A 26,637-nucleotide genomic window follows, 5' to 3' on the forward strand; every position below is an offset into this window, starting at 1 on the left:
TTCTTAATAAAACAGTCATTTATTATTGTCTGAAAACTAAAACTGTCTGAACAGCACATTACAAGGGCATCGTTAAGATTTCTCTCCAAGGCTCAGTGATCACTTTCATACAGTACACTTGGCATGTACACGGCATCTCCTTCAAATCAAACACAAAGGAAAACAAAGAGCGGAAAATGAACCCATTTGTAAAAAAAAAAAAAAAAAAAAAGAAAGAAGAAAAAAAGAAAGGTCAAGAGTCCATCCTGTAACTTGTACAATCACCAAGTATTTTGGTTTGGTTCTAAGCCACATAGCCCACATGGGAATCACCTGATGACAGCAGGTGACGCAAAAGGAGGCACAACAGATGAGACTGAACGCGAACATCTCAATACGTAGAGTCTCTCTCATGAGTGACTGGGTTCCAGCTTCAAGTTGAGAAATATTACATACTAGTCTCCTTGTAGTTTGTATCTTGAAAACGTTGTATTTTTAAGGGTATGTTGGAACGCTACAATCAAAATGTAAATGCTGAGTTTTGTTAAATACATTAAAATCTGTAATGTAACAAAAATGGCTCTTTTTCTCACTCACCTCTCCGGCAACCCTGCTGAATTTGTTCCCTTTCATCACACCTTATAGCCACCGACAGACACATTGACAGAAAACACAAACTGAGTGCTGTGTTTAAAAACATGACTAAGAAGTGGTTTGCGTACACGGCATGCAGGTCATGCAAAAAAGCCTAAAAAATGAAAGAAGGTGTGCATTTAAAAAAATAAAAATAAAGGGGTGAGAACAGATAACGACTTACAGCTTTGCGTCTTTGGTTATAAAGTAGGTCCAACAATTTCACAGCTTTTCATCCCCCAACCAAGCCCCCATTATTTATTTTTTTACCCATTTAGACAAAGAACCTCTGAGAATAGTTTGCTTTATCAAAACATCCCAGCACATATTTCACTTCTTAGCAGGTTCTCTCCTGTACTGTACATACCTTGTTCGCTCTGAATACTTTACAAAATATACATTCAACCTGAATTTCAACTCACTAAGTTCTGCTTTAGTGTTTCCTCTCTACCGTCTGCTCTACTTACTGACACTTGCTTGTTTGTGAGAGACTAGCCAAGACCTGACAGATTGTAAAAAGATTTTGTGACATTGTTCATGACATTAAGAAAATAGCAGCCCTGAAATAAATAAATGAAAATACTAAACGTGAACATATAATGAAAATGTTACATGTCGAAAGATGGTGGCTCCGAGGAAACGACAACAACAACTAAGGTAAGCTTTTTTTGTCGCAGCATATCATGAAGGAGGCACTCGACTCGCTCCGCCGGACGCCTCTGCTGATGATGACTCGTCCCTTGGGTCGCTTCCGGCCCCCGTGAATGATGTGGCGTGTGGATGCTGACATTGCGGGAGCGTCGTTTGCCACTTGGGCTTTTCCCCACATGTCTTGCACTGCACTTTTGGACCACTTGTTTCTCCCCTGGTGCTCCTGCTCCCTTGGCCCGCCGTCCACTTCATCTTGTAGCCACAAGAAGACTTCTCAAGGGGTGACGACGGCTCTTTCAAGATGATGTCACTACTTTCCTTAGATGGAGCATATTTAACGCAGCGCTGCAGGGACGGTATGCTTTTGTCTCTGCTCAAGAGAGGTGTGGAATTGAGCGTGTGAACGATGGATGCGCTTGGGTTCGGGGCTGGCGGGCGATCACGCCGAGGTGATGTTGGGCTGGTGGGGGACGCTCTGACCCCCATCGTGGTGCGTCAAGGGGGCGCTGCTGTTTGTTATGGCTGAGTGTTGCTGCTGCTGCTGCGGGGGCGACGTGCTGCCGTGGTTGGAAAGGTGGTTGAGCTGATCCGAGTTGGCCAGCGACTTGAGCACGGCGTTCTCGCGCTCCAGCATGGAGTTGCGCTCGTACAGCTCCTTGATATGCTCCTTGAGCACTTCCACCTCCTCGCGGACGGCGTACATCAAGTGGCTCTTCACCAAATCCTGAAGAAACAAAGATCATTATTATCATCATCATCATCATTTATACAACTTGCAACGTTTGTCTAATCTTAACCAAGGACGTCAAATGCCCGACTACAGTATCTTATGTCTTATAAGATTGTCCTAGAAGATTATCGTTATGTCTGAGGTATGTTAAGAATGGATTTGTCCCGATAATAGGGTCCAAAATGGGTTGAGCTGACAATCTTAAATATTAAATATTTTTAACATTATGACCAAAAATCTTCATGTGTGCGGCAAAGCTGACAACTGAAATTATTTGACTCTGTGACGTGAATGGAATGTAGCCAATCAAAGAAGTGCAGTGGAAAAAACAAAAGCTGTCCTACCAGATGTTGTTTTTTGTATAAAACTGGGTTCTCCAGACATTAAAATGTGATTTCCAAAACGAGTTTTTCTTGCCTAAATCGCAATCTTACAATGCTCCTGCTTCCGGCCGGCCTTTTTCGGAGCCGCTCGGGAAACATCGGAACCAAGTGTCTGTTTTTCGTTTTTGTGAGATTCCTGCCTCAAAGAATTTTGAATTCGAGATCAATGTTGGGAGAAGAATCTTAACGTGTGTAGTGTTCTCTGTTGAAATTATCGCAGCAGACCACACAACAATATGACCAAAGCTGTTAAATACTTGATTTTTTATCTTTGTGTATGGGGTATGTTACAGAAAAAAAAAATCTTTTAACATTTGAAAAATCATGGAGTACACAGAACAATGAGTGTTAAACTTAAAACTCACCATGGCCTGTTCGATCTTGTTGTCAATGGCAACGACACTGGCACCGGATGCACTGTTGAGGGGAAAAAAACAAAGACATGAGAACCATACAAGTTACCACATGTTTCGCATTGATACCGCACACAATTCACATTCACACACACCATCACTTCCTTCGAGCAGCAGTCGACCAGCTCCTGCCGACTACTGTGACAAAGTAATTTATTGCGGATTTTGCTAGGAGACGACAAACAAAACAAACTATTTTTCCAGATGAAGTCATGAATAAGGACATTAGTTATGTCATGCACAATCGCTCTCTGTTTCATAACAAACATGTATATGTAAAAATTCATTTGCATTTGTATAATTTGTAATGAACAAAAATGAGTTGTACCTCCTTCTGGCCAGTACACACACACCGTTTCAACACAAACTTGGGATCACACACTAAATGACACCATCATTTCACTGGAGTTGCTTTACATGCAGTTTTTTTTAAAGAGATAATTCAGTGGCCATCAGGAAGCTGGAAACTACTACACCAAGTCAGTCCCTGTACTGTGTCTTATACAGCAAATGTCAAAACTATCCTGGCTGACTTTTGGCAGGAGATGTGGGACACCTTGTACTGGTTGCCAGCCAATGGCAGGGGGTAAAAACACTTAAGTATTGACACAAACGAAAGGAAGGGATCAAATAAAAATAACATTTTATGGTCAAAACAGAAGTATCGAGGTTGTAATTAATAAAGACAAATATTTGAATCCATCCATTTTCAAGAGCACTTGAGTTATTATGTTCACAGTCACCTATACCAGCTGTCCCATCATCAACATTCAACATTGCCGCATCTCGCTCGATAGGGCATCAAACGTGGCATACAGTATGCCAAATTTCACTTCATTTATTTACTATCCATGACAGTAATATAATAACAGGTATAATCAATTAATCCATAGTTAACCTGTGTACCCACAGTTTGTGACACTTTTGTTTGGTAGTTTGCCATAAGATTTGCCAATAGGAGCATAGGCTCAAAAAAGTTGAGATAATCTCTGAATTTTATAGGACGAAGTGGCCACTGGGGGGAAGTTGCGCGACATGATGACATGACAATGACAAGGAACGCAAACTGTAGTATAACGTGGTGTGTGCGTCCGCGTGCGTGAGTTCAAATGTCAATGCACGAAAGTGAGCTCACATAGAGCAGGCAGCGCGACCACCGCACATAACACACGTAGACGACCCTCTCACTAGTACGACACACACGCACAGGCACACACAAACGGGAAGATTCCGGTTATAAGAAGCGCGGCACAAATCGTGGAAAGTCACACACAATCAGATAAAGAAGGCAAACGTTCCAAAAGTATGAATGTATTATTTTTTTTACCTGCCGCATCTCGCTCGATAGGGCATCAAACGTCCCGAATAAGTGGGAGAAGACCCCGGTGAGCACGACAGACTGTAGCTCATTGTGCAGCGCATCTTGGAAGCTCTCCCCCAAACACACACACAAAAAAACAAACTCCTCAAGTTTCCAGGTAGCTTTCAGCTATGACTTGTTGCTACTTCGACGTTCCGTCGTTGTGTATCCAACAGCAGCGCACAAGACGAAAGCTGTCTTAAAAAGGCAGCTCGCGTGGTCACATGGGACGTAAACACAGGGGAGGAGTAAAGCAAGCGCCACTCCTACTTGTACAACGAAATGCATTTCTTTTAAACATCTTATATTTTTATGCAGCAGCCTGGCTTAAATAGTCCACTGTGACTCCCGAGGGCCAGTGTCAACTATATCTAGCCTAGTCACAAATACCGTTGTAGGTCATCACTTCGAGCAGTCAGTGTATATTTATATAACACTGTGGGTGAGGTTTACTTTGTGTACTTTTACATCAAAAGATACATTGATAAATTAAACCTGTATTTAGGACTTACGGAAATAATTCATTCGTTTTAATCGAAAATATGTACAATGAAGGAAATAAAATACAGTTTAAACACATTTTTATTCACAATAAATAGTTGGCGATCTTACGCACCGGTGCATCATGACATGTACGGCGGTCGCACGGTATGAGAGTAGTTAGCAGACTGTCCGAATCGCCAAACAGAATAAGGGCAATATATATTAGGCAACTATGTAGTGCAGTGTTATACGGTGAATGAGGGGTCAGGGGATAATGGTGGACATTAGGATACAGCCTCTGTCTGCATTTTACTGCCTGGGATATTTTGTCTGATATCTTCAACACAAACTCAAAGCCACTACGATGTAAAAAAGAAAGCAATTAATTGCTGCCAATTACACACTTCGGGTCCATCGTTGCGAGACCTATAGCTGCCCAACAAGGTGCCGGATGTAAAATACACAAAATTCAGTACATAATGCAGCCACACACGATTTGTATCTATGCACGCTGCTGTGAAAATGATCTTATTTTTTAAATTTGTTAAATGCACACATGGAAAACATTTCAGGAAAGACTGAATGTAAAAGGTGACAGCTGGTTCACTTTCCAGTAATAGTAGTAGTCGCAGTAGTACTTAATTTTAAGTGCTCTCTAATAATTGCAGTAGATGGGCTCCTTTTACGCTGCCTGTAAAATCTGATTTCGGGAACAAAAACAAACCCTTTTAAACCACTTTTAGGCTGTATGATTTGGAGGCCTGACAACCAAGGTGAACACATTCCACCCTTAAAAAGAGAGCCTTTTCACGTTGGTGTCAATATATAAATGAATAAAAAAATAAAATAAACAACCTTTCCTCAAATGCATTTTGTTTTATAGCAACAGCGAGAGACACGCCGGTTGGATTCAAATTAGTTAAGTGACTGAGATTCTTCTTGCCTGCAGGCAGACAAAATCCCCTCATCTAATTTGTTGCCATTCTGTTTCCAACAAAAACAAAGCACCCAGTACATTTTATTCAAGAGGGAAGACATGTGGTGGTTTATATAAGGACCTCTTGCTGCGTTAACCTCCGCATGGGCCTGCCCTGCAGACGGCAACGGCATCCACATACGCATCCTCCAATGGGACCTTCAGCACATTCCATCCGTGAACACCTCCGGCCTCGAGGCCAGTGCCTCCAGAGCCAGACATCTGTGTCAGAGCTAGCATCATGCTGGGACACGACACAGCAAGGACTAAAAGGATGTCCAGGCAATTTGTTTCTACAAGCTTTTGGGTTGCTGGGGAACGTGAATTCAGTGGGCATGACCTGCTGGCACACTACAAGTTCACCACTATAGATAGACTTCACATAAGGATGGCATGAGACAACAAGCGCATGCCACCACATCACATGACTCACCATGGCGTCACATAAATCAACGAGTTCTCCACTGGGACACAGATGGACCGGCACACGTCCCTGTCCCTATGCATACAAATAATCCCAGTGAGGGGGAGGCAGCTGGATAAATGAAATCTGTCTTTGAGAGATAACATCCCCCACAATGAGCTGATTTCAAAACAATAAGTAGGAGGGCGGGGACTACAACAATAGCGGTGGATGCTCACTGTTGCTTTTTCTCTCTCTTCAAGGTGCAGTTTGGATACATCACCAGATGATGTCAGCAAAGTTTTCAATTGCACAACTCGAAGTACAGTAATGTCTTCCCATATGGATCACAGTTTTTTTGTGTGCCTGAGGCCACTTTAAGAAGACACATTTATTAAGGCATTTGACCCCTAGGCAGGATTGTGACCCGTTTTGGGCTTGATAGGAATCTTGAGAGCAGCCCCCTTCAAAAGTATTGAAACGACAAGGTTGTTGTTGTCGTTTTTCTTACGTATAATAAAGACGTTTGTGTTTCAGATCGAAAGATGAATAATTGAATATGAGACAAAAGTTCAGAATTCCAGCTTTCTGAAGTCTACAAAACCATTTTGTCTGGTAATTTATACAAAAATGTATCCAAAATAATCAGGAGAAGCTTCATCATGCAACAAGATAATGACCAAAAACGCACTGCCAACACAACAAAAGGACTTCATCAGAGTAAAAAAGTAGAAGGTCTTAGCTTGGCCAAGTCAATCAGCAGACCTTAACCCAATAGAGCAGGCATTTTACCTGAAGGAAGAAACCCCCAGAAACAAACAAAAACTGAAAGAGGCTGCAGTAAAAGCAATTCAAATGAAGAATGCAAAGTCTGAGGGGAAGTCAATGGGTTGCAGCCAGGCTTGATGCAGTTATTGAAAGTAAGGGTTATGCCACCAAATATTAAATGTTATTCACTATCAGTTAATTTAATAATGTCAGTTCCCACATTTTTATTCACTTGAAAAGTGGTTGGCTTTAAACAAAAAGGTGCTCTGTCCTGAATTGTTGATATAAATTTTCTGATCTGAAACCCCCAATGTCTTCTTCAGTTTACTTTCCCGTTCCAATACTTTTGGAAGGGACTGTAAATGCAACAGGGAAAGGGAGAGCATCTAACTAGGGCTTGGGAACCGCTGTTTATGTTGGATATTGTAATTGCTGTGGAGAAAAAATGTCATGAATGAAATAGTATTTTTGTAATTGTGCATAAAAACAATTAATATTGCAAATAATATGAAATCATTTTGTTATTTTATCAATTAAAAACTGAAACGTTTCTTATGGGTTTACAATCATGACTGACAATTTTAACTCCAAATTAGCAAGAAAATTGTATTTATTTATTTTTAAATCAACTGTAAAGTACCTTATGTTGAATATGTACTTAAATTTTACCAACATCATTAAACACATTTAAAATCCCCTGATTACAAACATTTGTTAAATAAATAACCTGGACTAATATCTTATTGTAATCTGCAGTTAACAATGACAATTGCTGGAAGTATGTTAATATGTGCCTATGAGGAAAAGGATTGTTGGATGTGTTGTCTACCAATGTGGAGGTCTGAGGACCGAGTATAAACAATGGAGACTAAACAAAACCTGGTTTACATGAGAGACGACTTGTCTGTGGATGGAAGTTTTATTTTTCTAGCATGAAATCAGGAGGTCATTAAAAGGTGTGCCTACAGCCCCCAAAGCTTCCTCAAAAACATGCAGAAGGAATGGCCCCACTCGTTACATAATCCCCAGACTTGTACATAAACAACAACAACTCAGTGCTACATATGTCTCAAAGCCCACCAGTGAACCTCCCAAAGGACACACAGACCAGATGATGGAGGGCATGGGAAGTAATCAAAGCCCTTAAGGAGTCAATTAATTGATTTTTTTTTTTTTTTTTTTTTAATCAACATATTTGAGAATGTGGCTGATCTTGAGCCATCATGTTGAATGGGTCATGAAAGATCTTGTTATTTTAAACCCCTTGCATAGGAACAGAAATGTTTGCAGTTGGCACTCCACCACTTTGGCTCCTGACGGCATTTGTGAGGTGTTGTGTGACCAAGCTCAATTTGCAAACACAGCAGGGGTCCATGTTTATGGTTGTTCAGTCTAAAGTAATCAGTGTCAAAATGGTCTTCGACTAAAACCAAGCCCTGCTCTTTAAATCATTTGCGGGATTTGGATATGCCCCACTTACTTGTCCTAATGTGATTAAGGCCCAGCTGGAATGCATTAGCTGATAAATCATAGGTTATATTGGAAAAATCCAGGGTTCATGGTAATAGACTAGAGCATCTGTATTCAGCAGTGTACCCATCACAAGATCAAGGACGCTCTCTTTGGCTATCCTATCTAAAGAAGATGTTATGTGTCCACCTAATAGCATTAGACGCGGTACCTTAAAAGCTTATACTTACATGTTACTTGGGATATTGCTTATAAGTCATACTTTGAAATGAAAATCGGCTTGTGGCTGAATGTCCGATTACTTAAATCTATGGATTTAGGGAAATTTTTCTTAATTTCTAGATATCTAGAGAGGGAGTTTGCTGAAGGCTGAATAGAAACATCTATGCTTGTAATAGGTATTTCCTGAGCATGAAAGTCATGAACTGACCAAGTGTGAAGCAATAGGACGCTGTTAGGGAGACGTGTGCTCAGTAAACGCTTGTGGTATAAATACAGGTCAAATGTCATCCAGGTTTCCAAAGATACCGTTGACAAGATGCAAATGCTACCTCCAAAACAGTAGCGACTTTTAAGACCTGTCTGTGGTTAGTTACATAAGAAGAACACTTTTGGGAGATGGTTGAGATATCCGCACATCAATTCCGCCCTGCAACTATAAAGTCTTGCCAAGTTTAAAATCAGAGTTTGGCACAATATACAAAGGGTTGTAGCTCAGCCCTAGTAATCCATTCAAAATTATGTACTCACGGTCTTTGAAGAACGATTCAATTGAATTGGGTTGGGTAAGGTACTTTAAGTATGCCCCAAAGCCTGTTAGTAAACGTGTTTCTCATTTTTAGACAAGAATGTGATTCCAATTGAGTCTGTGCCAATGAAAATATTTTGCAAAAACAACAAACACAGCTTCATAGGATGTTGCATAAACTGTTGATACTGCTTGAAATATTTAATTGATGGTTATTTTTGTTCTTTTTTTCTTTTCTTTCTTTTTTACTCCAGTCACATTTTCAGTGATAGTGCTGATTTACAGCAACCTAATACGGTATGTTTAAACATTTGTTACATCAACTCATAAAGGGACATTTTGTGACTTTCTCATTAAATAAAACTTTGTGCTACGTTTATACACATTTGCAAAGTCACATTCAAGCACTTTTCAATCCCTTGACGTAACTTTAAGCAACCTTCTAATCTAAGTAACATTTACAAATCTCAAATTCAATTTGTGAGATGTCAGATTATTTCATGTCATAAAGCACAAGCTGGATAGAAGTACCAAAAACTTGCGTAGAAAGAGCAGGCTGGGAGCAAAATTTGCAAATACAGATTTACAGGAACTGTCCTGTTTATACTCAAATTATCCCACAGCACCTATCACGTCTAACCTTGCAAGTCCAACCTTACAGATTACTTGTCTACAGACAAAGAGAGATTTAAGGAAGTAACATCCTTTGCCTGCAATTAGGTGAAAGCCTTGAAAAAAGTTCAACTGTTAGTCAGTCAGCTCATCAGGCCACATGGAGCTGAATGGGAACATAAACAGAACCACTAATATGTAGGGATGTAACGATAACGGCAATATCGTGATATCGCGATATTAAAAACTGCCACAATATCGTCGTCGTCATGTCACGATATTAAAAGCAGCACATCTGTTAAAAAAGTCAGGTTGATTTTAATTTGTGCAGGTCTAGCACCCTGTGGTGGCTTTTTTTGTGCAGTTTCATTTTCATAAGGGATGTTTTTGCCCATCTTTGTTTAAAATCCATGCTTATTGTCAACCCCGATATGAAAAATTAATAATACATGACATTTTGGATATTTACAGTTTCTATAGGTTTCAAGGAAATGCACATATGGTCATATTTTTATTGTTTAATAAAACCCTTGCTTCACACCCCTGGGATGAACCTTGTCCATGTCATGATTACCAAAACAGCTCCTTAAAGAAAAAAAGAAAAAGAAAAACAAGGTTGTTGAGAGCCTTACTCACCGTGTATCACTGAGGTTGGTTCAACAATGCAACTTAACAGTTCCACAGAGGATGCCACAATGTGTTTCAAGTTTCCCCAGAGGTGTTTCTCCATTGTTGTCCTTTATCAACATGTGCCTTGTCTATTTCTGATGGCAGGAAGTTAATCACAGCAATGGCATATGGCATAACTTTAAATATCAACGACTGGCAGCAGTCCAAAACTCAACAAGTCAGAGTGTTGTTTTTTTCTAATCAACCCAACAACAAATATTTGACTTATCTGTCATTCATAACACAACTTCAGTGCATACAACTCTTATGCAGGCTACTCCCCCTTACTGCCCCCGAAGACGTATGACATAAGAGAACCACAGCATAGGTACAAGATGGCTGGCTCAACAGGCCAAGAATGCAAAACGAGTAATAATCACCTTCTCATCGTGTGAAAAAATAAATGAGAGACTTTAGGGAAGAATGCTTCAACTACCAAAGCCTTGCTCGTGTTATTGTAATATGATCTGCTCTTTGCAGTGCTACTGTAAAACCTCCTGTTTCTAGGCACATAGTCACAGAAATTGAGACTGACAAAACGTTATCACTGATGGCTTACAAACTGCCAGGAGTGTCACCAAATGCATTGACGTGTATGAGAGTGTAGTGATATCTATCGACCTATCACTATGCATTATAAAAAAATCAGTGACTGAAATACCCACAAGTCATTTGCACATAGACATTTGCCAAACCTTCAATACCTCAAAGACTATTAATGGAATAAACTATTGCTCAATTTCTAAAAGTAGAGGAGTCCCAAAACTTAATGATTGTGAATTCTAAAAATATTTCTCTGTACTTTATTAACAACAACAAAAACAACAATAATCTCTGTTTTGCTATTCATTCATCAAAACTACATTTCATCAAAACTACATTTGTGGGTAAACCCATTAACACGCTTGGTGGTCGTTCCAGCAAATCTATTATACATACGAGTGTACCATTCTGCAGTTAAAATTGTATTGTATTACAGGTGAGAATGGTGCAACACTCCCTATTTGACGTTGGCCAACTGTCAACAAACATATTACATAAGATTTGTGTCATGATATCGTAATCCGTTCTCACATCATCAAATAAACTGAACTACATGTTAGTAAATTACACCTTTGGATGACATAAATGTCAAAGCAATAAAATATTACTGGTGGACTAATTTTAGTAGGTTGTTTGGGTGCATTGAATGGGTACTGAGGCGCCCACTCCAGGCCACACAAACAAACATGTAAACACACCCGAGCTCGTACCTATTGTTGACAGGCTTTGGCCCTTGTAATCCGCTAGGTTGGAAAACTTGGTAGAAAGTAGTGGATGGGTTCCTGCATATTTTTTTTTAGAAAAGTGAAAAAAAGAAGAAGAGAAACGTGAGTAAAGGAAGCAAGATGTTCTTTGAGCGGGAAGGCGAGAAAGTGCACGAGTGAGCGTGCCAGAAGACGCCGATGCACAATAGGTCAGAGGAAATAGTAAAACAGTGTAGACTGTTTAAAAAGTTGAATAATATAAAACCAAATCCATTTTCCATTTGAACTAATTCATTATTATGAATGTATTTACATTCATTCAGATACACTGCAGTTACAAATGTTCAAATATGTATAGATTAACGCAACCAGGCAGCTATTTGCAAAATTGTATATCAGTAAGGTATTATTCCTGAAGAGTTCAGGTCCATGTCAGACACCCATTATTTGCACAATAAATGTGACAATGCCAATGGGGTGATTGTTCAACCAGGGTAAGTGTGGTCTACAAAGTCATAAAGCACATAGTGTCAAAGAGGGGCGAAAAACAAAAAGCAGGAATACTTGTAAGTAAGGAGAAGTTAACTGTCTGAACTGCTGTGTGATTTACAGCTAACTTTCTCTATCAGGGCCAATACAAGCTTTATCTCTTGTCTGGATAATCGTACCGTGACAGGCCCCCGGGACATTGTCCTCATGCATTGTTGAGGTATGTCAATGCTGTAAGCTTTAAGATCTCACTAACCACATTCTTCAACACAGCACCTGTGAGCTCGGGCCTCTTAACAAGCCAAATGCCTGGTTTTATAGGTACAGTGAGAGAAATTTGTAAGTGCAATGACTTCAGCTGGCAAAGTGACAGGTTCATATATCAGAGGTGCTGACTGAAAAGGCTTCAAACGCAGTCAGGGATAGAAGTGAGGTAAGCATTAAAGTGTGTCTTCTCACGTAAGGCACAAAATTACATAAGTCAGTACTAAATGAAGTCCTGATCCAACTATTAAATTTGACGCTTAATATCAATCTTAGATGGCATGTCAATCCAGCCTTTTGTATAGGATTATGGTAACTACGCAACTGTTTATAATAAATTGATGTTAATAAAATATGAATGAATAGAAGACGATATAGAAAGGATGAAGGAATTTGTTAAGTAATTATACATTACATCAAAATGATCCATAATCCAGTTCCTATTACTTCTTATCAAAATAAATAAATACATACCGGTAATTAAAAGCATGCATCTTTGTACATCAAGGACATACTGTATATATTAAACTATAGATATTCCATCCATCCATCCATCCTTTTACTACCACTAATCCAGGGTCAGGTCACTGGGGCAGCAGCTTTAGCACGGAAGCCTCAACTTCTCTCACCCTCGCCACTTTGTGCCCTCACTTGTGAACAATATCCTAAGATATTTGAACTTCTTCACTTGGGGCAGGATTTCATTCCCAACCCGCAGAGGGCACTCCACCCTTTTCCAACTGAGGACCATGGTCTCAGATTTGGAGGTGCCAATTCTCATCCCAACCGCTTCACACTCGGCTGCGAACCGCTCCAGTGAGAGTTGGAAATCACGGCTTGATGAAGCCAATAGTACCACATACATCATCTGCAAAAAGCAGAGATACTGAGGCCACCAAACCCCCTTATTAATACTGTGGCTGTGCCAAGAAATTCTGTCCATAAAAATTAGGAACAGAATTGGTAGCTGGGAGCCTTGGCGGAGTGCAACCCTCACTGGAAACAAATCTGACTTACTGTCAGCAATGTGGACCATACTCTGACACAGGGCTTCTTAAGACTTGCACAATTACTTGCATGTTTCCCTTTCTTAGGAGCAACACTGAGGGCTAATTTAGAGCAAAAAACAAAAGATAGTTATCTGTATGTTAAATATGTGACGCACAGAGTGAGTGATGTTCACGCACAGTTATTAGGCAGAAAGCACAACTGAGCATTAAACATGGATAGATGGTATGACTGTTCGCAAACTGAAGCATATTTGTGGAAACAAAAAAAAATCAGCATTGGGGTTACAGTGAGATACATCGATTAAAATCCAAAATATGCAATGAATACAAGCTCAGTTAGCATGTTGCAACAGGATGCCAAGAATGGGTCCCTTGTGAGATGCCAAAGGCAAAGTTGCACCAAACTGTCACATCTGAAGGGCCGATATGTGGTCTTATGTGTGCTTGACAAGGAGTTTAGAAAGCAAAACCTCTGTCAATCAAAAGCTTTGTTTGGATAATAAACCTTTTCAAATATGGTTCAGTTGTCTAACAGGGCCTACGGCACTGTGTTGTAACAGTAAATATATATACTGTATAGGGTTGGATAAAATATTATGTAATTTGACAAGAAGACAATGGTCCCTCAATAATTATGCTGATATGAAAGATAAATGCTGCGTAACCCATAAATACACGTATGCCTATAAATACGGTAGGCCAGGTTGGTGAATGCTGAATGTCTCTATGTCAATTAAATACCTGGATAGTGGATGGTGAAGATTCATAGAGGGTTTTATTTTGTTTTCTATCTTAATAGAAACTGTGTATAACATGTCATTTCTCTAAACTGCAATTTACACATGACACAGCTTCTTAGCAGGTTTTCACTGGAATAGAAGTTAGTCACTCATTCCTAAGCAAAAGTATTGCAACTAGTTATCATGTAAGCAGCAGCAAATTCAGACAGGTGACGCCGAGTTGGACACAAAAAGGAAGATAAATCATATAGCTGGGATATAATTGCAGCTTGGAAATGTCTTACTTCAGCTTCTCTTCCCCATGGACTATCTTTCAATTCAGTTATTTAAGCAACAATGGTTGTTCGTCTATTTGTACCCTGCGATTGGCTGGCAACCAGTAGGGGGTGTACACGCCTCCTGCCCATTGACAGTTGGGATAGGCTCCAGTATGCCCGTGACACTTTTGAGGATAAGCGGTTTGGAAAATGGATGGATGGATGGAACAACAATTAGAATTTATTAAAATAGCTTTAAAAAACATGTCACAAGACTAGAGGTTAATGAGAATCAAATGATTAACCCTGCATGTGACTTCATCTTATATAGTTTTTAGTTACACGTCTTTCAAAAGAAAGATTAGTCTCAACAAGGGATGTTAAAAGGAAAGATATGAAAAAGTAATATACACTAGAAGTTACCGTACCGGTAAATTACACATTTGAAGGCTCGAGCATCATTGTATGCATGGAAAATTGCAAGTGTTTGTTGATTTTGTTGCTTACCTTAGATAACTTGTTTTTGCCCATAACATATTTAAAAAGTAATGTTCATGAGGCACATCTGTGATGCAAACCCCTTTCATAATACATCCATGTCCTTAAAACTTGAATGTTTCATTTTAAAATTAGCAATACTTTTTACACTTATGAAAGCCGAGAATTTTTCTTTGTGATTTGAGAGTTTATGACGAAAGTTTAATCCTGGCACAGTTTTAATTTCCATGCATGGTCTCCTATGTAAATAAATTATTTTAAAATTTGAAATAGGTTGTTCTGTATAATGAAACAGCCTGTGTTTAACCTTACTATTATTACTAATAAGACAAGTATATAGTCTCAAAACATGTTGCAATGTTTGGAGGAGTTCTCATCCTGTTGTGATACACGAGAAAAGCGCCCCCCCAACCCTTAATAAAACCAAAACAAAACAAAAAAACAGGGACTTGACCCTTTGCATGGGTCCATGCTTACAGCCAGTACCTGATTAAATTAAGTCTCTGCTATACGACTGAAAACTCAATCTCCCCCATTCGACTGCAACACAACATGAAGAAATAAAGTGTCTTTGTTTAGTACCTCAACTTAAAAAAAAAAAACAGCAAGTGCTGAATTATTTTATAAAGTAACATTGCAATCTACAGATTCTTTTGCGAACTGTTTAGCCTTTTAAGTTCAGCGCTAACAAGACTGAGTAGAATAAAATAAGATCATAGCTCAGGTTTGCAGTAAAGTAGAGAGAAAATACTGTTTGTATTTCACACAAATCTGAGTATTCTTATTTTAAAAAAGCAGCTGAGCTCACACATAATTGTTAATGTGAATTACAGTATGATGAGTCAGCATATGACCATCATGGGTGGGTCATTCAGAAGGATGCCAGCTGGTAACATCAGCCTGAGGCAACAAAGTCACCCAGTATGCTCAATTTTGCTTCGCAGGGTTCAACTTCATTCATGACCTACTGAACTCTGTCATATTAGAATTTTTGGGTCTGCCTTAGCTAGCCAAATAGTGCGCTCACAATTTCACCTCATTTACATGCTACAGGTGACTAACCAACACAATCACAATAATTTTCAACTACCAATAAATTGATGCATTATAAAATTATCCTTAAATCAGATTCAATATCGTTCAACATCATTCAATATCAATTCCAGATAATTCCTCAGTTTTTTCTTCAGATTAACAGCCTTAACACACAATTTCTTCAGAAATTGCACATTGTCTAGTTTCAACAAGAAACTCATTGTATCACACCCTCGATAACCGAGGTGTACCATATCAAACAGTCACAATCCCACTGAATCAACCCAAATCGAATTGTTCCACTTTATTTGTTGTTTTGTATTTCTTAGTTAATATGATGGAAGAAAATATCCCTACCAAGGGTGGCAACACTTTTTTTGAGTCATTTGTCTTTTTATATTTCATTCTATTTGGTTGCCATTAATGCGTAAAAAGTGTGATTACGTTTAAGGAGCCATAACTCCAAACTTGTAATCTGCCTTTGATCCAGTGTCTCCCGACCTGTTGTTTTGCTTTGTTGCCTGGGCATTCATACTTCTAGGTCAGGTTGAAGACTAGCAGATTCCTGTGACAAATCACAGCCAGTATTTCCTGTTTTCAGATTCTTTGATGAAATTAGCTCATCATGCGAGAGATCAGTAGTTGAATATGCTGATATTAGTGGCAAAATGACAACATGCATTTTCACAAACTTAACTTTAGTGGAAACCACATTGCATCAACTCAAATTGCAAATGACGATGACTAACAATTTAGAAATAAAGTCTAATTTGTTGAGAAGTAAATGTACTATCTATTTGAGTTTTTTTCTTCTTTTTGACGTGAATTAACCGCTAGCAGTTCATCCAGCCCAATGAGTCACATCCACTTACTCACTCATACTTACTTAAAAAAAAAAGTAGGAAATAGAAGTTTTGTGTCTTTCAGACCTTAACTGCTTGCCTTTGCAGACGAGGGAACATCTTCGTGTAACTTAAGCTACTTTTCCACTAGACACGCACAGCACCAGACGGTCTCCATTGTCTTTGACGTCGCAAAGTATAGACCATCAAATGCACAGAAACGTTCACATATCACAGCTCGGCTTCCGACGATGAGCGCTTCAGAACCACTTCAGAGATGGTTCTAAAAGGTGATTCCATTGTAACCGCTCGGCCTTGAAAATGTTAAATGGAAACGTGAACATCCCAGGCCAACTCGGTGTGGAACCGGTCTAGTGGAAAAGCGGAATTATTAGAAAGACTTCTTTGCAGCAAATCCCACACTATTCTACAATATAAGCAACCAGTCATAGGCACCAGTGACTCAGATCAGTCGATGACACCCATTAAAAGCAAGCGAGCGCACAGAGAGAAGAATAGATGACTCAAGTGCAGCTGGCTGCCATGCTTTCTTCACATCCTCATTAGTAACGACTCAGACATCTCTGGCTCCAGAGGCCCAAAGCACTGAAACATCCTTGTTCCAGTCGTGAGTCCCACTCTCACAGAATGTATGGCTATGACAACTTGACAAGTACATCAAGAGAAATTGGTTAACTGCTTTCTTCATAATGATGGCGCCCAAGATCTGATCTGTGGCCATCATTTAAAAGTCTTGAAACCAACATAAACAGTAAACAAAACTGTGGGCCTTATATTTTTCCGGTGTACACTTAGAGTACTGGAAATCGTAATTTTTACACAAAATCTAGCATCTACTTTTCTAACATCCATTTCCACACGGCTCACAATGCTGCATATAGTAAGTAGGTCAAGCAAAACAGAAGCAGCCATATGTCCGGGAAAACCAAAGGGAGAATAGTGGTGAGTTACAAATGTGTACATTAATTTTCATAATGAGCATATTTTAACATTTTGGATGTTGTTGAAGGATGTGGACCCCAAGAAACATCCATCAAACGCACTTACAAAGGGATCACCCACTCAGTTAAGTATAATGAAGCAATCACTGACATGAGGTGATCACCTTTCTCAGAGTGAATTTTTTTTTTTTTGGGGGGGGGGGGGGGGGGGTTCGGCTGCTTTGGGTTCTGCACCATGTGAATGACATATTTAAATATGCATTGATTGTTCTAGCAACATCCGCATATCTAAGAATTGATTATTTCTCTCTCCCCTGTATTGTTGTATATCCATTATGATAAAACTGCTGTAAGACTGTATCAAAGTTACCCAAATGCAAAAATTTATCACAAGTGACTTGACTGTGAACATCTCTTGGAGAAGATGTGAGACTCAGACTGGAACGTCACACATGGCTCAACATAGCTCCACTTAGGTAGCAAGTACAGGCTGGTAACAAGCAGCTGTCAACGGGTTCTCCTTTTGGTTTGAGGACTCCCTTTAAAATAAGCTGTGCATACTTAACATACTGTAAGCACTCAAAAGTGGGGTCAAACCAGTTCTGGCTTCAGAGCATTTTGGAAAAGCCAATAAACACCAATGGTATACACATAGTTCTTATTCCTGGAACAGCATGCAGCATTGCAGCATATTCAATGGGGGGAGGGGAGGTGTCGTGATTTCCTGAGAGAAAAAAAGAAAAAAAAACACTCCCAAATTTACGACGAATGAACTCACAGATTTGTGACATTATAAAGTGGCAAATATGTGAGAGTAAATAAATCACAAATATACAAGAAAAAAAACTGGCAGTTTGCGAAAAAAAAAATTCTGAAACTTGAGAGAAAGTGTAGCCTACTTGGATGTTTGTACCAAGTCACAATTCTCAAGTAAGCAAAACGCCTACTGTGTAAGAACTCGTTAAATTATACTTTTCAGTCGGGTTTTCAAATAAGGAGATTAACCATATTATTGTGTGAAGGTTGTGGCCTTCTTAACACCTTACTACCCCTTTCTGCTTTTTCCACTACAATTTCTACATTTATTCACCGATTCAAACTGTTCCAATTTTCAACTGTTCAGCATTTACCTGCCGACTACTTGAACATTTCTTGATGGATTCAAACCATTTCAACTTTAACATGCTCACCTATTTCCAGGTCATTGTATATCTGTCCATTTTAATAATTATACTTCAACATCATTCAATATCATTCCAGAAAACATGTTTTTCATTCAGCCTCACAGCCTTCACACACAATTTCTTAAGAAATTGCACATTGTCTAGTATTGTGTAGACAGTGTGTATTATACACATATACCCATAATGCCTATATTTTGGAATATGAATGGTATGCTTCTTCTGGATGGTTGTATTTTATCCTTAATCCCTTTTCTAATAGGAAGAAAAAAAAACAATTGTTATTTATCGATATCAGCTGATATGAACAATTTATATTGTGATGTGTTTTTCAGATGTAGTGCTAAGCCCAATTTTTGGACTCCATAGTGTCATGCTTAACAGTTGAACGTGTATTATTTTGAACAAAGACTAAAACACATGAAGTTGTTTATTTTATTTTACACTTTTTGTTAATTTATTCAATCCTAAACCAGAGTGAGAATATTTCACATTAGCCACATTTGGCCAGTGGTCCAGTGGCCCAAAATCAAGCTGGCAGCGAGCCGTGAGCTCAAGCTGACAATCCAAGCCATTCAGGGCTCCAGGAATTTGTCCCTTGGAGGTTAAGGCAGCCCAGCTACACTATCAGTGGAAAATAAGCCATTCCCTTGTGTCCATGCCATGGCAGCCACCCATTTACCACCCGTAACACGTCCCCTTCCCCAGTTCGACTCTCCATTGCACGCCATCCATGCCCCTTCCCCCTCAGATTGTCAAACTGCCAAGAGGGAGAATGGAGGGAGGGGCACGCACAACACTATAAATACATAGTGTGCACATCCTGATATCTCGCTATTGTGGAAGCCTTTTGTCCAATTAAATATGGAAAATATTTTTGCCTGAAGTCTTATGGGAGTCTTTTGTATTTGTAGCTATGTTAAACATCTAGAAGATATCATCATCATAAAAACAGGGTTTTTGCAAGCTGATTACAAGCGCATACAATTTGAATATTATGAAACAAGTGCAGGATGGTGAAAAGCGATAAATCTTAAAACTTTTTAGTTTACATGAACTGGCTAATGGCTACTAAAGTGAAATGGCAGTTACGGTGAGGTGGATTTACAGAGAATACACTTTTAACATAAAATTATGAATATTTGATCAGCTAAAACTAAATACACTACCTTATTAATAACTTGGAGTGAGTCCACCACAGAACAAATGAAAACTACTGTAATGACATAGGACACTCATGTCCATATTAAAGGTGGATGCTGCTTTAAATACAGTGATAAGTTAAGATCCCAATGTTTTTCCCACTCACCATCATCCCAATTAGCCTGTAGTCAAACAACTCACAATGATGACAAGATCACATATTTTATTGTGATGGAACTCATTTTGCAACTTGACGATTCAAAGCACTCCTTATCAGACTGCAACTTTCCCTGACATTCAGTATGTGTGCATGTGCAAGGTTTTGTGGTGGCAACACACGTCAGTTATCGCAAATGACTGGGCCCAAGTTCATTGCCTTGTTTGCTTGAAGAGGTGACAGACTTCTAACCTGATCGCAATCATGTAAATATAATTGTACTGGTGGCAAGTTCTATCCTACCCAGTACAGAAAAGCCAACACTTTACAGACCACTGATAGCTCTTGATAGGGAACCGTTGGCTGAACATGTGCTGGGACATTCAGAAGACAGCTGGGATTGGCTCCAGCATGCCCGCAACCCCCCTGAGCATAAGCGGCTCGGATGATGAATGGATGGATGTAACTTCTTTAAAAACCTGAACAATTACTTTTAAAGTGTCTAGCTCAAGGGTAGGCAATCATCGGCGCCAGAGCTGCATTTAGCTTTCATCCTTCTGTAATTTTGTAATTCACACAGATTTCCAAATGTCACACTGAATTTGATGTTGGTGCTCTTAGAATAAAACTTTTTTTTTGGTCTCTCTAATAATGTGTCACAAACAGTATCACATGGCGCCACAATGTATTCCGCTATTTGACCCCTGGTAAGTAAAGAATAACGAAAACAGAACATTTAATGCTATGTGCTACATGAACTATATTAAAAACTTACATAAGCCTCACAGATAACTGCTTAAAATCATGTTGAGATGTAGGCGACGACTAACAGCCCTGATGTGCAAATGTTGTAAGCTTGTTCAGGAGCAAAAATCATATTAACCAGGTGAAATAAAAATTTTAATTGACTGCTATTTTTTACATCATTTAGTGAAAGAGTCCTTTATATGTTCGGTTCACAGCTGACTACATCCACTACACGTGATGAAATGATGACGTCGGTGACACAGAAGTAGACGGCCGTTTTGGTTTGCATTTTTTGGCTCACAGCAGGTGGATAACTTGGCTGTAACTTCATGAATATGAGGACGACTCAAATACTGTAGATATTGACTATTGTATTTGAACGTAAAAGATTCAACCACGTGTCCTTTTCAGAGTTTTGTTACGTGCACAAATAACAATTTTGTGTTCTCTGTAGCAGTTACCAGATTTCATAATGCAAAGTAGTACTGTACATGCAAGTAACAATTTGTCATTTAATCAATTGTTGTTATTTTGTCGATTGTGTGGAACTGATTGTTTGATGATAGCTCAAAGCAAATGAGCGATAATAGAGCGCACTTTTGGCTGCAACCAGCAAAGACAATGTTGATCAAGTCCAAGGCTCGATTTGTTTTTTTCTTTGTGGAGCAGTTTTGTTAATGACTTTATTTGAGGAGCAAATTTCTAATTTTGAGGAGCAATTTATTGCAGGTTAATCCAAGGGACCTCCTAAAGCAAGGGTTATATTAAACAATAAAAATATGACAAATATCGAATTAACAATTGCTTTTCTTTTTTATATAATCAACTGTTTTTATTTCTTTAATTCAAAACGTGCATAGCTTCTTTCATTTCAGGTTTCCAGTTTAGCGAGTATGGTTTTCTCTCCAGAGTCCACAGTCCAGACACTTACTAATTTGCCTGTTATTTTGCTGTTAAAATTTGGATATGCTCCGCTTTAACGCTGTTCCAGCCAGACTTCTGTGAAGTGTACTCCATCACCAAAGCACTTAATTCCGGTGTTAAAGCTGCCCTATGGAGGAATTTGCTCAAAAATATCTTTACATTAGCCTTTTTATTTGACCATTTATGACTAAAACAACTTCTAATTAGCAGATTAGCACTTTAGCTGTTCACAATAGGTACTCCTGCAAGTCTCTAGCCAATAGTTTTCAGACTAGATTCAGGTTTTAATTTCCCGCCCTCTGTCTGCGGATGTGACGTCATGTGTGCATTGTGTACGTGAGGAGAAGTGTGTAGTTTCATTTTTTGGCCACATGTGGCAGTAGCAATTCGAAATTCAATTTTCTGCATCGAGCAACTTTAAAACGATCACGTATGATTCTTAGTTAGAACTTAAGACACTTTAGTAGATACTGTCACTTTAGTTACAAGTTACAACACATTTAAGGTAGGTGTTAAAATAATGCACATTTCATATGAAATAAAATATTTTGTTAAGAAATCTAAAATGAATACAAAAAATGTCTAGTACTTACATTTACTTGAAAATTTGCATAAGGAAACTTGTAGACTCTATAAAATTACTTATCTGTTGTCAGTCAGGATGTTTTGTCAAATGCCAAAACCTAATTGGAGGGGTAATTTCTTCAAACAACCTTAGAAATACTTGAACTGTTTGATAATCCTTGACAAGACAAGACAAGAGACGAGGTGCCAAAATTCATAAAAAGGTGACATCAAACGAAATAGTTAAACTTTGACAAGCCTGACAAATTGCAATGGCGAGACAATTATGAAGAAGAAAAAATCTGAGTTAAGAAACAAGTCAACACCTAGCTACGCTGATGTATCAACAAAGACACTAGGAAGACTTGATTTTGAGCACCAGACCACAGAGCACACATCATCCTGCCAGGTCATCCTACGCACACACACGCGTGGACACACACTTTAAATGCTCACTACGGTCCTCATAGGTGTGCGCATGTGTGTGTGAGTAATGCAAAAGTGACCTTCTCCTCTCCACATCCATTAAATGTCCTATCCTGCTGCCAACATCGTCATAGCTACACAGGCGTGCAGTGATGTCAGTCCACTTTCCATCACTCTCTTTTCTGTCTTCCCGACTAAGAAAGGGCTAAGGCTGTTCCTTTCATGATTATCTGGGGCAACGGCACACAGTTCCTGATTAGTGCACATTATCAAGCCAGCTATAGTGATGCTGCAGGGATAAAGTTCCTTAATAAACAATAATAAGCTTTGGCAGTATCTAGACAGTGAACAATATAGAGCAGGCCTGTACCGCTGAAAACCCACCCCTCCTCCTCTGGCTGTACCATTTGATGACGTACTCAACAACAGAACATTGTATATACAGGACACATTTGCCAAATAGGTCATTTTTGGTACCAACATCTTTTTATGCAGATCGTTTTCACTTCTGATTAACAAACTGTGGCGACATTTTAGTTCAAGCAGTATTAGAGCCCAATGACAGCCCCTAAAAATAACTTGTGATTGTGTGAATGTTAAGGGGTACTGTAAGCAAGTAAAGACTCAACATTCACAAGATTTTAGAGCTAAAAGGCCAGAATGATGTCTCTCATAGTCACAGTAGGGAATAAATAAATAAATAATCTGTTTTACATCTTTGCTGCTGTGCATGTTGTTTACCACCTCCGTAAACTCTACTCTCCCATGGCTGAAAACAGTTTTGTGTGATGGGGCGAACGTTTAAAAAGGATGTTAACCACCTTTTCATTAAAATGTCTGAAAATTCCTCCCGTCTCCCAGTTTCACTGGGACATCAATAAAATATCGTGACGTTTCATACAGTGTTATGATGATCTTTTTTTTTTTTCTTCCATCACCAACCTCCCCACAATATTGTGAGGTTCATATCGTGACAATATGATATCACTATCCCTACTGGACTGATCAAAAGTCAATCACAGGGTAAACATAGAAATGACAACCATTCACACCATCCCTGTGTAGAAAACTGAGCCCACGCCCCCTGCATAATAAAACAATCCTTCTTTATAATAGTACAGATTACAAAACACACTCTTACCTGTCCTCATCACCATCCATGGTTATCTGGATGCCAAAGAGGCTGTTGACAGCAGGACTGGGAAGGCCGAGACCCTCTGTGATGAAAGGCTTCATACTGTCTTTTCCTGGCACCACACTGCCACTGGGCTGAGGTAGGACTTCAGATTTGGGCCAACCATCTTCTGCCTTGTTACTGAATCCAGCCAGGAGGCCTGGGGTGATTCCTCCGGCCGCAGGCGCCTGACTCGCCCCACCCGTAGGGGTACTGGTGGAAGTGGGCACTGTGACGGGCACATTCAGGGCACCGCTGGCAACAGTTGATGTGGGGGCAAGGCCTAACCCTCCCGAGGGCTGTGTAGGTTTGACCAACTGTTGCTGAGCACCTCCTGGTGCCACGTGGAGGCCCTGGGTGGAGATTGCCTCAACACTTAGCCCCTGGGCTACTGAGCCAGCTGTCATGATAAGAGACGAGGGACCTACAGAGTGAGAAGTAATAGGAAGAGTGCTTGAACCAAAGTGCTGCTGCCGGTAATCTGACTGGCTGCCAAGATGGTTCGAATAAGGAAAGTGCTGGACTTGTGTAGCAGGAGGCATGATGGGAGACTTTTGCTGTAGGGAACCTTGGTGCGCACCCATGAGGTTATTTGAGAGGAAGGTTTGGGGAGCAGCAGGTTGCGCTTGTTTTGATGATGTCGCTGTTGAGTACCCTATGGGCTGGAAGGCACTTGCTCCACTCCCAATCAGCGGGACCGAGCCAAAGCCTTGCTGCGCAGTCTCTAAAGAATGAGTGGGATGTGTGGCCGAGTGGCCGCTGTCCACGGGATTCTCCAAAGCCTGTGAGGAGGAAGCACTGGTAGAGACCACGGTGTTACTGGTGGTCCCGATTCCACTGTCCCGTTCCACACTGTGATCGAGGGTTACATTTGGCTTGATACTGTCCACAGTCCGACTGCCATTTGCATCAGAGTCTCTGTCATGGAACTCAGTGCAAGTCCATCTCCCTCTTCTAAAGGGCTCTCCGGTACCATGGTCTAGTTTAATGACCCTGAATCGAGAACTGCAGGTATGCGCAGGAGCAACAGTGGCGGCAGGGGCCGGGACAATTGGCTGAGTTGTTGCTGCCACAGGCACACTTGTTACCGAATGCTGCGGCGTCACACGACCACCGCATGCACTTTTATTATTAGCGAGACCCCCATTGACAGGAGCTGTCAAAGCCGCCTGAACATCCTGCGCGTCTCCCACGTTGTTTAAGGTTTCCTCGGACGAGCTCCGATCACACACAGCAAGGTCAGCTCGTGAGACATCGAATATTTCCGACGAAACATCCTCTGTTCGGGACTCGTCCGGGTCGTCCAGACTCTCGGTGTCGTCCGCGGTGTTGTTGGCCGCCACCTGAGCCTGAGTAACACTCGTGATCTGGAAACAACTCTTCTTTTTCGCTGGCATTTTCGACATGTTGGCTAGCTCTGGCGAGTCAGTGTATTCCCACATGAAACCTACTGGTAAATTCACTGGAGGAGGACACAAAACCGAGACGTACCGCCACGGGACTTTTCCATGCCGTTTACCTCTCGCTAAATCCAACCGGAGAAAAGTCACAAGCACGGTCCAAGACTCTCCCAAACTCTTGAGACGTTGCGCGGTGTCCGGTCACTTCATTCCTCCCCGGCCTCTCTCTGACACCGGGTCGGCCGTCCTTGTGTCAGGTCCCAGGGAGCCCGCAACAAGCAGGCCCTTGTCCGAGTTGTTCAGCAGCTGTCCCCGGGACTTCAGTCTGAGGCAGGCCCGGGATTGTGAGCCCACTTCTCTTTTTTCTTCTATATGCCGACTAGCCGAGTTAGCTCAAGTGAGCTAGTTTCGCCTGCCCCAATACCAACAGGTGTGGAATCATAATGTAAACATTCCTCTCGGCCCCTTCGAGTAGAAAGTATAGTCCAGCTGAGGAGAGAGGGAAAAGACCTCAGAAGTCGTTGAAGTTTTGCCTCGTAGTGTCGTAAGTTACTTGTGGCTGTTAGCTGACAGATAGCCACGAGCACCGCAACTGGAAGCTCACGGTTGCTGGCCGCCTGCTAGCTGCTGCTGCTGCCTGCCTGCTCAGCTGCCTCTCTTTCACCAGACAAGATGGCAAGAGCCAAGTGCATCCTGGGTAAACAGGTCAACACGTTACCCCAAGCGTAAGAATTTTTTTAAATAATACAACTAAATGATAATATTTTTCTTTTACTCAGAATAATTTCCTGTCAAAGCGATTTTCACAACGAAACGAATCCGTATAGTAAACACTAAATACGGAAAAGTGTTTCAGACGTGTCGTCACTTCCGGTTTGTTTCTTAAACGAGTTCTACAGAGAACTTCAAATTCCGGGTACAGTATTACGTGTAATGAAAGCTATATAAATCGAAGGTGTTTTTAAAAATGTCTAAGGGTCATTTCTAGCAATTGGTACTTATTCCATCCCAATGAAAAATACTATTAATAGTTTACTTAAAATAAACAAATTGCTTTTTGTGAAAACATTTGGTTTCCTTTTAAAATGATCAGAAAATGTGTTTTTCTATAGTAATAAACTACTTTGTTAAGATCAGGTGCACCCAAGGCAATTATTTTAAGTTTCAAAGACACACCTTAAATGCAAATTAATAAAATTGCACCTTCATTGTCCATCTACCAATTTTCACTTTTCCTATAGGGTCAAGTGTGAACGGGAGCTTATCCCATCTGATTTTTTAGGAAGAGGCGGCGGACAT

The 26,637-nt window shown here is 40.2% G+C and overlaps 1 protein-coding gene across 1 annotated transcript; it reads right to left on the reverse strand.

The window, feature by feature from the left end:
* On the reverse strand, positions 1–26,172 carry tsc22d2 (TSC22 domain family 2). The gene is made up of 3 exons (XM_077583675.1): positions 23,906–26,172; positions 2,742–2,793; positions 1–1,987 (listed from the first exon to the last, which is right to left on the reverse strand). The coding sequence occupies exons 1-3, from the start codon at positions 25,378–25,380 to the stop codon at positions 1,703–1,705; spliced, it is 1,812 nt and encodes a 603-aa protein (XP_077439801.1). The 5' UTR covers positions 25,381–26,172; the 3' UTR covers positions 1–1,702.
* Between the last annotated feature and the right edge of the window lie 465 nt (positions 26,173–26,637).

The sequence above is a fragment of the Vanacampus margaritifer genome, chromosome 13 (assembly GCF_051991255.1).
Source record: "Vanacampus margaritifer isolate UIUO_Vmar chromosome 13, RoL_Vmar_1.0, whole genome shotgun sequence".
Lineage (NCBI taxonomy): Eukaryota > Metazoa > Chordata > Actinopteri > Syngnathiformes > Syngnathidae > Vanacampus > Vanacampus margaritifer.